Here is a 17,367-nt window from a genome sequence, read left to right as displayed (position 1 = left end):
GGAACTCAGGCTAAAATGAATTGAAATACGATTTCCTGCCACCATGCCAAGTTTCTGCTTTTCACTAGAGGTGCTCAATTCACCCTATTTTTGCACGGATTTCTTGGACTAAAACAGCATCGTTTAGCAGACGACAATTTTCGTTAAGAAAGTGAAGGAGAATAACGCAGATAATGTGGTAAACGGCAACATGTTGAATTAAATTCCCTCACACTAATAAAGTAATCGAAAATGTTAAACCGGAACAAAATATACTGAAAATAGATAAATATACGAAAAAATGTCGAAAGACAACGAGAGCAGCTTCAGTTGTTTTGAGATGAAACTCAAAATCTGCCGGTCTTAACCGATTCAATAAGGTTCGTATTCTTTAACAGTGGCATCTATGATATATAACTGATATAAATTATCATTTAGAAATAATATATGATATTTAACTGAAATAAATCATCATTTAGAAATAATATATGATATATAAATCCATTCATTTACAGCTCGTCTTTAAATGAATGCAGTTATCTGGTCCCCATTAAAGGGAGAGAACTCGTCCGGTCTTGTTGCTTCAACCACGTGTTGTGCGTGACGTCATAATTAAATCTGATGTCATCGAGACCTTGCGCGTTTTCAATCCTTTTCCTCGAGGAATTCAAGCAGGAAGGTCGACATTTTGCTTTTTCTTACAAATTAATTTGAAATTGATTTAAGATTTATTTATTGAATAAGATTTCTTTCTACTTTTAATGGTAGATTTATATTGAATATCTACTAATTTCATAAATTATATCTTGATCTTGTTGTGTACTGTAAATATCGATAATTATTGATACTTGATCAGCAGGAATGCTAGATATAGAACTACATGTTACAGTAGGTTTAGTCTGGAGGCTCTCTATCTATTAACGGAGATAAGATATATTCGACATTGCATTTTCTTTTAGCCGCTAGATCTATATTGACTGATAGTTAATAATTTACTTATTAGATCTAATTTTTTATTTCTTGAGAAAATGCCTCGGCGTAAGAGGAACTGTAAATCTACATGGAAGACGCGAGGGCAGACTAGGTCAGCCACAAGATCAAGAGGGAGACGGTCCCATCAGATTGAATTCTCCATGCAACCCATTGTAGAGCAGCCGGCTGTAGTTCAGTCTAATGCAACAACAACAAATTATGCAGCAGTAACTCAGGACCAAGGTCAAATCAATCAGTACTATCACACTAATCAGAACGATTATGTGAATACGTCATCTGTACAGAACCAATGTCATTATTCGTCACATACCCATGTCCCAGGGGTGTTGGGACAACAGTCGCTCTATCATTCAAATTCAGTGAATACGTCATCTGTACAGAATCAAGGTCATTACTCGCAGCTGGCTAATTGTGTAGTACCAGCCTCAGTTGTACCAGTAACACATACCCATGTCCCAGGGATGTTGGGACAACAGTCGCTTTATCCTTCAAATTCAATGCAAGTGCCATATACACAGCATTGTCAGGGAGCTGTTCCTTCAACGGCCTCGGTATCGGAAGGATTTGATTCAACTTCACAAGGCTTGCAGATGTCTCCTGCTGGAGGAATGTTCGAGTCACCTGTGGTTGGGCAGCCCCCGATGGTACATGAAACATCAGGTAATGAAAATGTTTTCAATTCGGTAGTAACTGATATGGCTTTGCATGTAAACGCTAGTACAAAAGAACGAATATTGAGTGGAGAATTTGTTGATTTAACATGCTTATTAGAAAAAGATTCCTCCGCTCAAAGTAAAATATTTAAAGTTGTAAATGGCGTACTAGTCTTGTCTGATAGTTCTAGATCTATTAAACATACTGTTTTGTCAATTGAACAATGGACTGATGCCTTTTTAAAATATATGAGTATTTTGATTGCAAAACACCCCGAAGTAGCCATAGAATTGTTGCATTATTTAAACACAATACGATCTGCGTCAAAACTAAATCCGATTGGCTGGATTAAATATGACAAATATTTCAGGTATAAAATGTCATAATATCCAAATTCAAAATGGTCAAATATTGATGCTGAGATATGGTTGGTAACAATGACGAATGTAAGCTCAAATCAATCAAACAAACAAAATCACTGCTATGAGTTCAACGGTAAAGGGTTTTGTTCAAAACCGGGTTGTCAGTACTTGCATAAATGTAAAAAATGTACCGGGCCGCATTCTGCTTTGCTTTGCAGATCACCTACACCAGGATTTGTAAATGCTTATAGATCTAATAATAATCTCAGCCAAAATCATTTCAGACATCCCATGTTTGAGCACTTCCCACAATTTGAAACTCCTAGAGCACCTTTGGGACCTAGGCAACACCCCAATAGATACTTTGCGTCTAGAAATGTGGCTCAAAGGTTATAATAAGGAGAATGCAAATTTTATATTACATGGATTCAGGGAGGGGTTTAGGCTGCAATACAGTGGTCCCCACTGTGAATTTACGGCAAAAAATCTGCAGTCTGCGATTAGATACCCAAAAATTTTAGCAAAAAAAGCTTGAAAAGGAAGTACAATTAGGACGCTTTTAAGGTGCCTTTACAATTAAACCATTTGCAAACTTACGCATCAATCCAATTGGGCTAGTTCCCAAAAGTACAGGTGGAATGCGCCTAATAACTCATTTGTCATATCCTTATAATGGAACTAGTGTCAACGATTTTATTGATCGTGAATTAACTATGGTTCAATATTCCCGTTTTGACAATGTTATAAAAATAATACAGTGTTTAGGCCCTGGTGCACTTATGGGGAAAAGAGATGTTAAATCGGCCTTCAATCTCTGTCCTGTACACCCTGACGATTTCGATTTATTAGGTGTCAAATTTGATGGCAAGTCAAAAAATGCTTCCGCAAGGGTGTTCAGTCAGCCCCGCCTATTTTGAAAAATTTTCAACATTCCTTCACTGGGCGGTTTCTCAATATGCAAATTCGTCAAACTTAGATCATTATTTAGATGATTTTTTCTTTGCCGGAAAAGCCGGCACAGAGGATTGCACAAACCTCATGTTGGATTTTGAGTACATAAGTAAAGATATGAATATTCCTATAAATGATGATAAAATTCAGATGGCCCTTATACAATCATCACTTATTTAGGCATAGATATTGATTCTTTAAAGATGGAAATAAGAGTTCCCTTTGACAAAATAAATGAAGCAAAATCATTGCTATTAGATGCCTTGGTCAAACCTAAAATTAGATTAAGAGAACTGCAATCAATTCTTGGCATTTGAAATTTTTTCACGAAAGCAATACCAGCAGTGGTACTTTTAACTGTAGATTATACGCTGCACAGTGTCAGGCAAAGAGATCTTACCATTATATTCGCTTGAATAAAGATCACAAGGAAGATATTAGAACTTGGCTGCAATTTCTTGATCATTTTAATGGTGTGTCTATATTCAGTGATCAATACTGGTCGTCAAATCATGACCTTGACCTTTATTCAGATGCTGCTGGTAACAGGCATTTAGGCTGTGGTGCTTACATGGACGGGGAATGGATAATTTTTGAATGGCCGATGTTTTGGAGTAATGAGGTATTTAAAGACATTACTCTTCTTGAACTAGTCCCTATTCTATTAGCCTTTTACACATGGGGATCAAAGCTTAAAGGAAAAAAGATTATCATCAATTGTGACAACATGAGTCTTGTGCAGATTCTTAACAAAAAATCATCGCGAAATCTGAAAGTCATGATTCTGCTCCGAAAACTAGTTTTGTTATTGCTTTATAACAATATACAAATAAAAGCAATTCACATCGTGTCGAAGAAAAATGATATATGTGACGCAATAAGTAGATTACAATTCCGTAGACTGCAGAATTGCTTGCCTGTAAATGCTAGCAGAACCCCTCTCTCTATCCCATTTGATTTTCAGCAATTTATCAACACGAAATCATTCGACTGGTAAACATGTCTTTAAGTGAGAATACAAACAAATGTTACAAGTCAGGATTAGAATCATTTAGAAAAATTTAGAAATTCAATGCTCTATCCGAGCGTTTGGCCACCCAGTCTAAATGAAATCGTAGAATATATAGCGTTCATGTCACATGGCGGATATGCATATAAAACGGTAAACTGTCACATCGCTGCCATTAGCTATGTAAACAAAATGAATAATGTTCAAGACAATACTAAATTTTTCATAGTAAGAAAAATGTTAGAAGGAATGAACAGATTACAAAGTCGATCAGACTCTCGCAGGCCAATCACTTTGCACCTTCTTAAGCAAATTATACATAGCTTGGTGTTTATATGCATGTCCGATTATGAAACATTACTTTTCAAAACAGCTTTTTTACTCGCATTTTTTGGGTTAATGCGCGTGAGCGAAACTGCATTTCTCTGCAACGAAATTCAGTCAAATGATTCATTTGTTCAAATACACATAAAATCATCTAAAACAGATCAGATGGGTAAAGGTCAAACTATACGGGTAAATTTCGAGAGTAAAGACGCCGTGTTGCTCAAACGTACTTTAGAAAATTATAAAAGACAAAGACCTGCCGTTCAAGGTCAATATCTATGTCATGCAAATTGAAAGCCATTAACCCAATACCAGTTTAAGCATGTTTTACGCAAATGTCTAGAATATTTGGGACAACCTCTAAACATTTTTAAATCACAATCATTTAGAATGGGTGGAGCCACATACATGTTCAATAAAGGTATGTCTGAATCAGCAATTAAGCAGGCTGGACGCTGGAAGTCAAATGTATATCAGTCTTACATAAGAGTATAAACCAATCAACTTCATTGTTAATTTTAGGTCCTCCCGAGGTATGGGTTATAGGGTCTTCGATTATCCGAGATGCCTACTATTATTCCATCGAAAACAAGGGTCACAACCTTGGATTGGATCTCAAAATAGTTTGGGATTTAGGTCAGGTATGAAGGTTCAACATCTGGCAAACACCATACAGCACTTAGCACTGAAATATATGAAATACCCTGATATGCTTATCATTCACTGTGGTGGGAATGATATTGGACAGACACCCTTAAATGAGGCCGAGCTTTTAGCAATACGCACATTGAATGATGTACACCAGTTAGGTATTCAAAATGGGTTTTATATAAAGATTGTCTGGTCGCAAATTCTTCCACGTATGTTTTACCGTGGTGAACGTAGCCACTTTAAGTTGAACAAGGCACGAAGGCGCTTTAATACAACACTTCAATCATTTTGTAAAACAATTGGCGGTGCCTATATTCGACATCAAGACATAGTGGAAGCCCAGCCTCTTTTTCGGGATTTGGTTCATTTGTCAGAATTTGGTAATGAAATATTCACCAATGATTTAAAAGAGGGTATTGTTGCTATTTTGCGACATAACAGAGATTGCTACCCTTAAGAATAAAAATAATTGATATCATGAATGAAATAAGTTATCATTTAGAAATAATCTAAAAAAAAATATCTGAAGCGCATATCTTTGGTTATTATTTGCAGATTATTTGTCACCACTGGCTGCAGTATCATTGACTATCATAAAGAAAATTGACCAAGAGGAGACTTAATGAATTATTCCAATGCAAGCTATTTTCTTGTCATTGGATAAACGAGTATGTGTGAAATTTATAATATACTAGGGCGTTCATAAAAAAGAAAGCATTTTTATCCAATGTTTAATTCTTTTGATAATCTAGTCAGTATTAATTATTTTTCCAATTGCTTACAAGGGATTTGGGTTTCAGGTTTTGTGTGCAAATAATTTTTTATTGGGTCCATTTAGCAATGAAACAAATAAATATACGAAATGAAAGCATCTTTTAAGTATTTAATTTGTTAACAAAACTCTTTGAACCAGCATGAACAGTACAATGACTAAAAAGGAATGTTTCAAAATCGCAATGAAAGAATTATTATTTATACATATCATCTATAATATGTGTCAAAAAAGAAACGAAATACTCTGTAATCTGAAATAAGATTAAGACGAATATAATGACAAAATCAAAAAGAATGTGGAGATTCACACAAAAACTTTAATAGACAAAATTTAATAAAACAACTGATTTGTGGTTTTGGTTTTATATAAGATAAATTCTGTAACGTTGTTGTTTACTTACTAGCTTTAGTTATTTCGTTAAATATTTTAAATTTTGATTTTCACATGTTATAAAATACCTGAAATAATTTTGTTTTTTAATCGCCATCCGTCTGTCCGAATTAAAGACAGTAGATACGAGGGTGTGTCAATATGTTAGTTAAAAGTACTAATAGGGGCTTACATAAACGCTCGAGCAAAACTAGGAAAATACTATTAATATTTATAATGATATTTATAACATTTATGACAACGATAAAGTTTTTTATACAGTGCCATTCGTGTTCTTGCCCCGCGTCCCTACCAAGCGAAAGTCGAAAATTAACAAGTTAAAATTGTGGGGGCGTTGAGCGAAAACACACAAGTTAGCGAAAGAGCGCAGCGCGAAGTTAAATAAATAACACTTTGCTGCCCGCCCCCGCTAATTGGCGTGTTTTCGCTCCGCGCCCCCGCAAAATAGCATGTTTTCGCTCTGCACCCCGCCGTTTTGATTTCTTAAATCTCGCCCCGCACCCACGCGGGGCGAAGTTTTATGTATTAAAATGTGCCCGACGCCCTCGCTAATAAGCTTGTTTTCACTCCGCGCTCCCGCAATTTTAACTTGTTAATTCTCGACTTTTCGCTTCGCGTGGTCACGAGGCGAAAACACGAATGGCACAAATCAGCCACCATAGTCTTATGCGACTTATCGATGTTGATGCATAGATTAAAATTTAGGCATGATTCAATTGAAGATGCCTGGTAGAAAGCTGACTTTGTTACTTTTCAATAACAGTTTCAAAAACAACAATAACATCAAAAAAAGCTGGTAACGAATTTTGAAAAACGCCACATGGCTGAATTCTGATTCAATGGAATTTGACCATATCGCCACCACAGAAACGTCCTGTAACATTTATGTCTTGAGCCATGCACATTAACTTCAACTAAAAAACTGAAACGTAAGCATTGTCTTTGAGAATGTCTGAATATTCTGTACAAAATAGAATATTGCTCATAATAAATGAACTCATCTTCTGTCATTGAATCAGTGTTAACGGAGTACAAATGTAACCATAACTTGTCGCAAGAACTCCAGTGACAGTAAAACCTTTTACGAGCGTTCTTATGTGTTAACTAAAAATAATTATCGAAACAGTCAAGGAATGATGGATAGACTTAGTACTAGACAAAAACAAGAGCTGTCACAGGAGACAGCGAAGCTTGACTTATAAAATACTGGACGCAGTAAGGAAGACAAAACTTTGAAAGAAAAATCAATTATGTACAATAATGTTTTAAGTTATAGTATATAAATACACAGGAACTTGAAATTTTATCAATATTAATGATAATATCAAAAATATACCCCCTATACAGTATAAATAAACACAAGGAATGAAACGCCTTTTCTCCCACCCCAACATAATTTACGCCGAACAAATCAACAAAACAACGGATCAAAATACACAAATGTATGTCCATAAACTCTATCTGTAACGTTTCACTGGTTTAATTTGTTAAATAATCCTTTGTTGCATGCTTTAATCGGCTGCATGTTCCAGTTTGACACAAAATTATTCACATAAAAATTACTTCCTTTGGAAACGGATGTTTCCTTTTGACTATTCAACAAAAAAAATATTTTATACACGAAAGGAACTCTAGGGTGCAAAGAACTAAATTTTATTGGAGCAATAGCTACTTCGGCGATGCCCTATCGTCGAAAATAAGAATGAATCGAGAAAAAAAAGCGGCCATTTTATTTCATTTTATTTAGAAAATAGACCACGTGACCAGATGTTATACTGTTAAAAAATACTGTTACCTATGTAACAGTACAAAATTCTAAGTCACGTGGTACACTTGCATTAACAGTAAGAATAACTCCCAGAGGCCTATGGGAAATTAGCATTACGAAAAAAGTGAGGGGTAATAATAAAAAATAGTACTAATTCTTAGTTCAAGGGGAGATAAATCTGTAAATATTGGTGCTAGAGTTCTGAACCTTGGTTGATGTGGTTGATGATAAGGATCATATCTTTGAAGTTTGAAGTTAATACCTTAAGAAATGGCAAAGTTATAGTGAAAAATATTTTACTGCACCAAAGCTTTAATCTGAAATCTGGATGCGGACGCCGACGCCGGGGCGAGTAGGACAGCTCTCCATATACTTCGTATAGCCGAGCTAATTACCACTTACTAAAGAAGATGCATTTATTCACCTTTGTATGATAAAGGGGTTATATATAAATTAGTAATGTCTGATAAAATAATATATAGCCCCTCTTCAACTTATTTAAGCTTCATGAGGCTAGTGGATTACTGCTTTTAAATTATGACAAGATGACTTGTCATTAGGCAAGCAAATAAAAAATAATCCAAGCATTATATTAATTCTAAAAATTTATACAAGCATATTCCTGTTTGGATACTCTTTATTCTATTTAAACTTCTTATATAAAAAACTCAGCTTAATTTGTACATTGAAAGCAGCATTGCTCAAGATTAATTCTTATGTTCATTAAATTATTTATATGAACGTCGATTTAAACATATAATATTATCAAATGAACAAAGCAATGATATACATATTCAAAGAAGCACTTTCAAACTACTGTAATTATTTGAAAAATACATGTTAAACTATGCAAAAACAGCTCCTACTGCGCTATTTACGCAGCAGAAATTTGGTAAAAAGATATCATGGCAAAATCAGTCATTCATTACATGCATCATTTATTCAATTGTAAATAAATAAATACTTTTTTAACATCTTTATGCATTTTTTTCAGAATTGATTTTTTGAAAATGGTTGGCTCATTTTGAGAAATGCATCTTTAAAATGAAAATATATATTTTATTTTCCTATATCTTTTTCCAAATCGACAGCGGAAATGTTTGCCTTTTGAAAAATAGCGTTGGTGATCTCTGGAACTTTAATTTGTAGTGCTAGAAACGAAATAATAATTGTCCGAGCCTACGGCCTTCGTAGTTCATTCATATGCATACCCAAACTGGTGATAAACTTATACAATTTCTTGATAAACATTCGCATATTAAATGACAACATATTCTAGGGTCTGTTTCAATTATTTTGTCTTGACGAAGGGAGATAATAATTGTTGTAATATTTAAGTAATATAACAAAGTTTAGGCCACTTTCATAGAACTTATTAGGTTGTTATTTTTTAATGTTTATATTTCAACTTTATTTAATTTTTAAAGTATCTTTAAGCTTAAGAATGATATCTTTTTCACATGAACACATGTACTAAATATTATTTTTATAAAAATGTAAAATACAGTCATTTATAGTAAGCATACTTGGAGAGAGTAAATAGGTCACTGCTTAAAAAAAGTTGAATAAAATGTCACTGAACATTTAAGTAATCATTTGCCACCGAACAGGGACCTACTGTTGGTTCAAAATTATGTTTGGCTTATGCTCCATGGAGGGAAATTTTCACACCTTTGTGTTTCAAAATTTACCCCTCAATGACATAACTGGTGACATGTCCGGGTCTCTTTTTGACAATGTTAGATGTGTGTAGCCATAAAGGGCACATCAAACCTCATACAGCAAACAATAATACAAGGTTTCATGAAATGCCTGAAAGTTATATATGACACCGAGTGGCTATAGAATGTGTGAATAAATGCTAAACATTTTTAAATGTTACACAGAATTAGTTAAGTAAACACTTACTGAATCTATTATAAATAACTATTATGTATAAAATGTATTAAATTGCATTAAAATATGTACTCCCATAACTGATAAAGTGTCTTAAAAATCTAAGACGAAAGGGGAAGGCAGCGGAAAATGGTGTCCGACAGTTTTAATATTAGTCAGAAGTCTTTATGAAACAACACCCCAAAAAAAAAAAAAAAAAAAAACTGTCAGTACACCCAATAATGAATAGTAAGTATTTCAAAACTTCCTTTGCTAGATATAATTGGAATGCTGATAAAGAATGAACATTACTTTAGAAAAAAGTAAATCGGTATTGGACTTAAGGTTCTGCATATTTTATAAATCTTAGACATTTGATCATTGTTCGCAGTCTTATCCACTTCTTTGTTTGAATAGGGGCGAATATCTGTTCCTGGAAGCGATACAAGGAACACTGTAAAGCGTGCAAAAAATAATGAAAGACTCCAATTTTATAAAAACCGCATAGTGTAAGGGAGTTCTTGAAAAATCTTTTCGCGCGGTTTCATTTATAACATAATCTTGGTAACAGCCACGCGCTGTTACTGCATTGATTGCAGTGCATCGGCGTGGATAAAAAGCTATCACATAATTCGAATTCGTTTACAAGTATGATGCACCATGCGTTTTTAGACACAAGGTTATTATTCTTAATACAAAACAAACAACAAACGAATGTTCAAGAACATCTATTGAACAGTAATAAAAAGATAAAATTTGTAGATGCGTGGTTTGCAAATTATATGAGACTAAATGTACAGGTATGTTTACTAAATCTATAACGCCATTAGAAGAAACCTATCTATACAAATAATCATAATACCGCTTAATAACACATGTAAAATTGTCTTTTCAGTTCGATTATGTTTCACTGTTAGTCTAGACTTGTATGTTTTGATATAAATAATGTATGTCTTTTTACGTCAAAATATGGTATCGTTATTTCGAAATAATTTCAATCAATGTTGTAAAGGATTTAGCACAACAGACCAGGTATTGTAACTGAGGAAAACTCCTGATGGTGACAAGAAATCTTTGACACTCTTACGTTACCCGGATACTGCGTGAGATGATAAATAAAAGCAAAATATACTAGCGCTACTTGGCGTATTATTCGAAAAGGACAATCATAATTGTTAAGATCTATTTTTCCGTCCGTATCAAGATATAGCTTACAATTGATACGGTTCTCTAGAATAAAATATGTGAAATAAAGTATAAAAAATAGCTACCTTGTCAATAATTTTAATATTAAATTTTACATGCGTTTCACGTACAAAGATTCATTTAAACATGTAGGAGTATTATGTCAAACAAATCGCTGATTTAGTTTAATCCGTGTGACCTTTCAATTTTAATTACGTCGTCAACGACGACAAATGAAACGACGTCGCCAATAATGTTCAATAGTGTTAAAATCAAGTTGTCATTGTCAAAAATTCATAGAATTTGTTTTGAAATAGCCAGAAAAGAATGCATTTTGAGAATCTTTGAAAAAAATGTAAAATGTCAAATTTGACCACTATGTTGGAAATGTCATGTGATGGCTCATATACTTTTCAGGTGGGAAATTTCGGTCTTAATTTGGAGGTAGAAATCACTGATATGACTTTAAAATATGAATCCGTGGTGCCTTTTATATTTTTTACTCAATGAGATTCTGAGATGAACCCTCTTGGGTGATGCACTTAACATGGAACCAACTACATTTATAATTTTTTAAACATTAGTAGAGATAGTTTATAGAAAGTTTATAATTTTGCTAACTTTAAAATATAAGGTTACCAGAGTCGACTTGCAATCAAAAATCTTCAGCCACACATTCTCGTCAACAATATGTGTTCGTAAACAGCTTTCTTACAAAAAAAAAACAATAACGGAGTACTTAATTGGTCCTACAATATCTTGACTCTATCAATGTATAGTACCTCTTGAGGGCTGCACTTTATTGATATTGATTTGTTTGTTTCACACTTTGAGTATCAATCATTTGAAAATAAAAAGAACCCCCAAATGGCAAAATTGAAAATGTTTCAGGCATGGTTTGACAGTTTATTCTTGGACAGTTGTGGTAAATCTGAAACAATCAATTCAATCAGTAAGACCGTGTCATCCACTTTTAACAGTATGAATGAAAGCAAAATTGTAATTTTTTACATATTGAAAGCAGAAATCTTTACTTTCGCTTAATAACCCCGCAGGGAATGAAAATTAACATGCACATATAGAAATTAGATAAAAGGCGATCTTGACCTTTGACCTAGTGACCACAAAACAGTTTGGGTTACTGAATGACATACTTGAATCTGTGAAAGTACAAACCCAGGGGAAAAGGGAACGTTTAAGTTCTTTTCTGACACACTGAACTGCAAAGGGTCAACAAACATATGATCCAACTTTTTACATCTTGCTTTAAACTCTGTATCATTATAATATACATGATCTTTAAAATACATAAAGCAAATTTCTCTTTAAGGAAAAACACTTTTACACCATGTCTCATGGCTAAAACTAAAGTCCCATATATAAACACAGATTGTAAATTACGTAGCACAAATATACAAATACGAACACACTTTTAAGCTGTTCGGGCCAAAACTAGAATTATGTTTGTTTCACTTCCTGACGGACCCGACAAAAACGCAGCGACCCGGTTATATAACTTTCAGGTCTGACTTTTTTCTGTCCTTATATAGGTCAGTGAAATTCATAAACCTATAAAACGCGGCGAAACAAATTACCGCTTGTGCTGAAACGTAATGTTGGGATGTCAATAAACATCAATTAAAATAATAAGTAATTTTTTCTTCGACCAAATATACAGAGATGAAGGAAAATTAATTTTGTAGGCCTTGTTCACATTCGTGTGTCACATATTATTGCTTTTCGAAGCGTACTATATCGCTAATTAATGTTGATACATTTTGAAATTTTTGTTTACAAAATACAATTGAACCGACAATTGTAAGTAACTAAATGAGTTTTAATAAAATGATCCTTATACAATATTGAATACTTATAAAATGTAGATAAATATTATAAATATTGATATGTGATCGTGTTTATCATATTTAAATAAAAGATGTACGTCATCCGAGATCATACTTTTAGGGAATCTGAAAACAACTGAATAATTCCCCCATGCAAATTGAATTTTAATGTTAATTCAAACACAGTAGAATATAAGAACATTTTGTAGTTTTGGAATTTTTTAGTGCAACCCCACTTTGATTTCAGGTTGTTCCAAAATAGGTCCGAAATCGCGATACATAGATTATAACTTCTACAGTGAAACTTGCAACCAACTTGATATTACTTTTTCTTCTATTTTATTTGGATGGAGTGGGTGAAGATGTTTGAAAATGTTGAATAATTATAAAATGTAGATAAATATTATAAATATTGATATGTGAGTGATTTGATTTAATAAATATGTAATATTTTCTATTACAGCACTGTCACATGGCCCCGTCTTAACAAAGATTTAAGAATCAAGATCAAGATCAGGATCAAATTTAAAAAGTCTAATATTCTTCATTGCTTAATTATCGTCATATATTAAATATCTAATATTAATTTGATAAAACTGGACTTGCAATAGCAAGTTTATGAAAAGTTTGAATAAATTTATTGTTATTTTTGCAAGATGCGGGCATTTTACAGTTGATCCAAATATTAATCCTGATCCAAATATTGATCCCTATTTTGATCCGAATATTTTTGTATTTCTTTGTTATTTGATGATTTTATCCTAAAAAAGTTTGGTTTCTTTGCAAATTAGCAATGTTTTACATTTTGAATATTACCATTTAATTCTAGCAAAACACGATTATTATTAAACGATATTAGTAACATAAAACAATGAAAGTAAAATCAGAATCACTTGATCATGATCCTAATCTTTTGTTAGTGAAAACGGGGCCTGATGTCACCAAATAAAACTACATGAAGATATGCAGAAACAGATGTCAACTGCAATCGAAATAATCAAAGAAAATAAAAAAAGAGTTACTACTGCTTAATTGGAGCAACACGAGACTTGCCCATACCAAAACAGCAGTGAATCATATTATCATTGTTGATTAATCTCAAATAACTGGCAAATCCATATCCAATTTTACTAGCATCTGAAAAGTGATGTAGACATCACTTTTCCAAATCCTTGAGATTTTATACATCTCCTCACATAAAACTCTGACAATTTATGCATGTCATTTACTAAAAAGTCCATCTTTTAGCGACTTCATCTGGAGATTGATCATCCCACCATAGCCCTAATCTGCAAAGAGATTTGAAAATGTTCTTGGCATATAACATCAATGTAGCTAGAAAACCATCAGGGTCAAAGACAGTGCTTAACATAGACAGCAGTCCACGCCTTGTCAACGGTTTGTCATTTATATCGATCTTGAATTGAAATTCGTCTCATTTAATACACAATTGAATTCCAAAGGCTCGATCAATTTGCAACGTATCTCGATCCAAATCTAGGTTGACCGTCTATCAATAGTCGGTATTGTAGACATGACTTCAAGAATTGACGATAACCACTTGTGAATACGAAAACCCCCTTTTGATAATAAACTTTGAAGTTCTTGTATAAAATGTCTAGCAATTCCAGCATTTGTACCGGTTGCAAGGAATTGTCAACATAAAAGAGAACAGTAGGTATTAATTGACTTTACTGTTGTTCGTGTGTCTTTAATTATTTAGGAGTGACCTTACTTGGATAAACAATGATTATGTATCTCGTAGATGATCATTTCGTGCCGAAATTGTAGAAACCGATTTTTGAATAACTATATGAAATAAGGTTTTTCGATATTGACAATATTAATATATAAAATGATAAAAAATAGCTTCTCATTAATTTTAATGTCTATTCGTCACACGTCTTATGATGACAGCATGCCGAACACGCTTACAAACACATTCATTCTGCTGTTACATTCATTGTTTATTACTTTTCAAAATCATAATAATTTTTCAACAGACACTTAGGTACAATCAAAGTTTATTAAACTTAACATTTGGGAATACTAGTAAGTCGCTACTGTGTCTTTGACTCATTGGCAACCTTACCAGATCAAATCATTATTATCTTTTAAGAGTTAAAATACCTAAAAGAATTTATTAATTAAAAACTTGCTTTTATTCTATAAGTACGAGTTAGGGTCTATAAGAAATGCAATATGATCAAATGACCGACCAGAGGCAATTTTTTCTCTGTAAGCAAGATGTTGATTTAGTCAAGGAACTAGGATAAAGCCAAAGGATGTCATGATTAAGAATACTTGGATGTTTTATAGACAGTCACTCTTTTTTCTTTAAAAAAATATCAATTTTAGTAGCCCCATTGTTTGCAGTGGCGTTATCATGCAAAAAATTACAGGGTTTTGATACCAGTCGAAGGCGAACTTTATTGAGTGTTCTTCAATTTTTCTGAAGTCGATATCTTTATAATAATGCTTAAATGTGACTGAACGGCATTCTACAGACCCGGGTATTAAATAAAATAACGTACATAACTTTGACACTCCGCAGTCGCTTTTTTGAAAACGCATGGTCGAGGACATTTTTGGTAGCCGATATCTTATTGTTCCACATCCGAACTGGCGTAAAATAGTAAAACCAGCTTTCATCACAGTCACAATATTAAAAAACTGGCTACTGTCATATCTCGGAAACATTTTTAATACCTTTCGAGTTTTTTTTCCAGATATTATCATATGGGATAACCATCTGGCAGTTATTTGCCTTATCTTAAGGTGAATATGTAAAATCCTTTCCATGAGTTGACACGTTTGACGCCTGTGAAATTGGCTATCTTGGTAAATGAAAATGTATCATCATTGTCAACGACAAGCTTGACTTCATTAAAGGTTCGATCAGTATCTATGGAGCGTTATCTACTTACCCATAGGCATCTTTATTTGACTTTTGCATTTTTAAAGCTTATTTTTCATCTCGAAACAGCTGCACACGATACGTCATTGTTGCCATAAATATCACAATTATAATTACAAACCTTTATAGCAGATTTTTTAGTTTTTTTAGATTGTATTTCAGCACTTTTAACTCAGTGTTTATTAGTCATATTTAACATGAAGTAACTCTTATAAGGCATTTTAAAATGTTTATAAAATTCTTTATCGGTTGGCTACAATTATGATTTTGTATGATTTCAAAGTAGATGATTTGAATCATAACAGAGTTTAAACAAACACAATAATGACAGATTAAGTTAGAAAATATACTTCATATTGCCTTACATATTGACCCACCCTCGTATTCAATTTACTTAATTTTATAAAAAGTTTAATTCAGATAGTTTGATGGCGATAAAAGACCAAATGAACATCTGTTCAATTTTATATAATTACATTTTTGAGAATTATTATTTTTATAACAGTCCTGTGAACTTTAAAATTTTACTATCAAATATTGAGAGTGAACAGTAACGTTACAGAAATAACCCATACTATGGACCCTATAAATTAGTGGTTCCATTAAATTCGTCTGTAATATCTTAGAGGATATTTCGACGCACATGCAATTTGATGTTTGTTAACATATGTTTGAGTGACATGCGACGTTGTTATATTTCATGTTTAGATGGTGAGTGTAAATAATGCTGATTTCTCCATGGAATTTTGTAAACTAATTTTTACGTCAATTGTCTATTCATACCGATTCAAAGATTTTGTTAACAACCTTAAATATTTTGTACCTTAAAGATTGACTATTCATTCACATTTGTTTGTTTTATTTCTGAGTTGAACTACATAGTGTCTTACATATGAAACCTGAAAACCAAATCATTTGTATTCATTCAGGACAAATTATTCATACATAATATTTAATCAAGGGAGCTTACTTCATCAAAAGAGCTAAACGTGTGGTAGAACACTAACTTTTTGCTTAACGTCCTGGAATGTTAGAATTTTGACAGTATCATATCAAATGTTCATTAATTCTTAGATAAAAAAATAGCCATCATATTTGGATACTTTATATAGTCACCTCTTTGCAAATATTCTTTTTGATATTTAGTTAGTTATTCAATAATACTCCGAGAGGTAGTAGTCAGATTTGTTAGAGCACTACATTAACAGACGCGCTCTGCGATTAAAACTAATTCCATATTAGAAGCCATCCTCTGATGACCTTTCTATTTCAGTATTCTTGACATAACTATAAACATTATTATATAGGGAAACGAACATCTTTAATTTCTCGTTTAATTTACAGTATTATTGGGACTTTTTTAAGATAATCTCATTTAAAGACATGGCTGTTGCTATTGTAACTGTTCTTTTCTAATCTTTATCTTTGGAGACATAACTTTCATTTAAAAACTTGTATTCTTCAACATAATGTCCTATTTATACGTATTTTTCCCGAACAAATGTTCCGATTGATTTATAAAACAGTTCCATATATAGTATGCAAAATAGTCGCAGTGACAAAGCGGGAGTGTTTGGTACTGGTTGAGACATAACATAAAATGTATGAGTATGCAAATTAGGACAATTGTATATATAACCTTTTACTTTATTCTAAATATTCCTTTAACAGAAATTACAACAATGAA

The 17,367-nt window shown here is 32.9% G+C and overlaps 1 protein-coding gene across 1 annotated transcript; it reads left to right on the top strand.

Annotated features, from left to right (window-relative positions):
- Positions 1–481: 481 nt before the first annotated feature.
- On the top strand, positions 482–5,365 carry LOC132756784 (uncharacterized). Its single transcript, XM_060747923.1, has 2 exons — positions 482–1,632; positions 4,798–5,365. The coding sequence occupies exons 1-2, from the start codon at positions 1,008–1,010 to the stop codon at positions 4,920–4,922; spliced, it is 750 nt and encodes a 249-aa protein (XP_060603906.1). The 5' UTR covers positions 482–1,007; the 3' UTR covers positions 4,923–5,365.
- The last annotated feature ends 12,002 nt before the right edge of the window (positions 5,366–17,367 follow it).

The sequence above is a fragment of the Ruditapes philippinarum genome, unplaced genomic scaffold (genome assembly GCF_026571515.1).
Source record: "Ruditapes philippinarum isolate M1 unplaced genomic scaffold, ASM2657151v2 ctg3463_1_1_1_1, whole genome shotgun sequence".
Taxonomy (NCBI): domain Eukaryota; kingdom Metazoa; phylum Mollusca; class Bivalvia; order Venerida; family Veneridae; genus Ruditapes; species Ruditapes philippinarum.
Note: the sequence above shows the minus strand (reverse complement) of the source record. Positions and strands in the feature narration are given on the sequence as shown.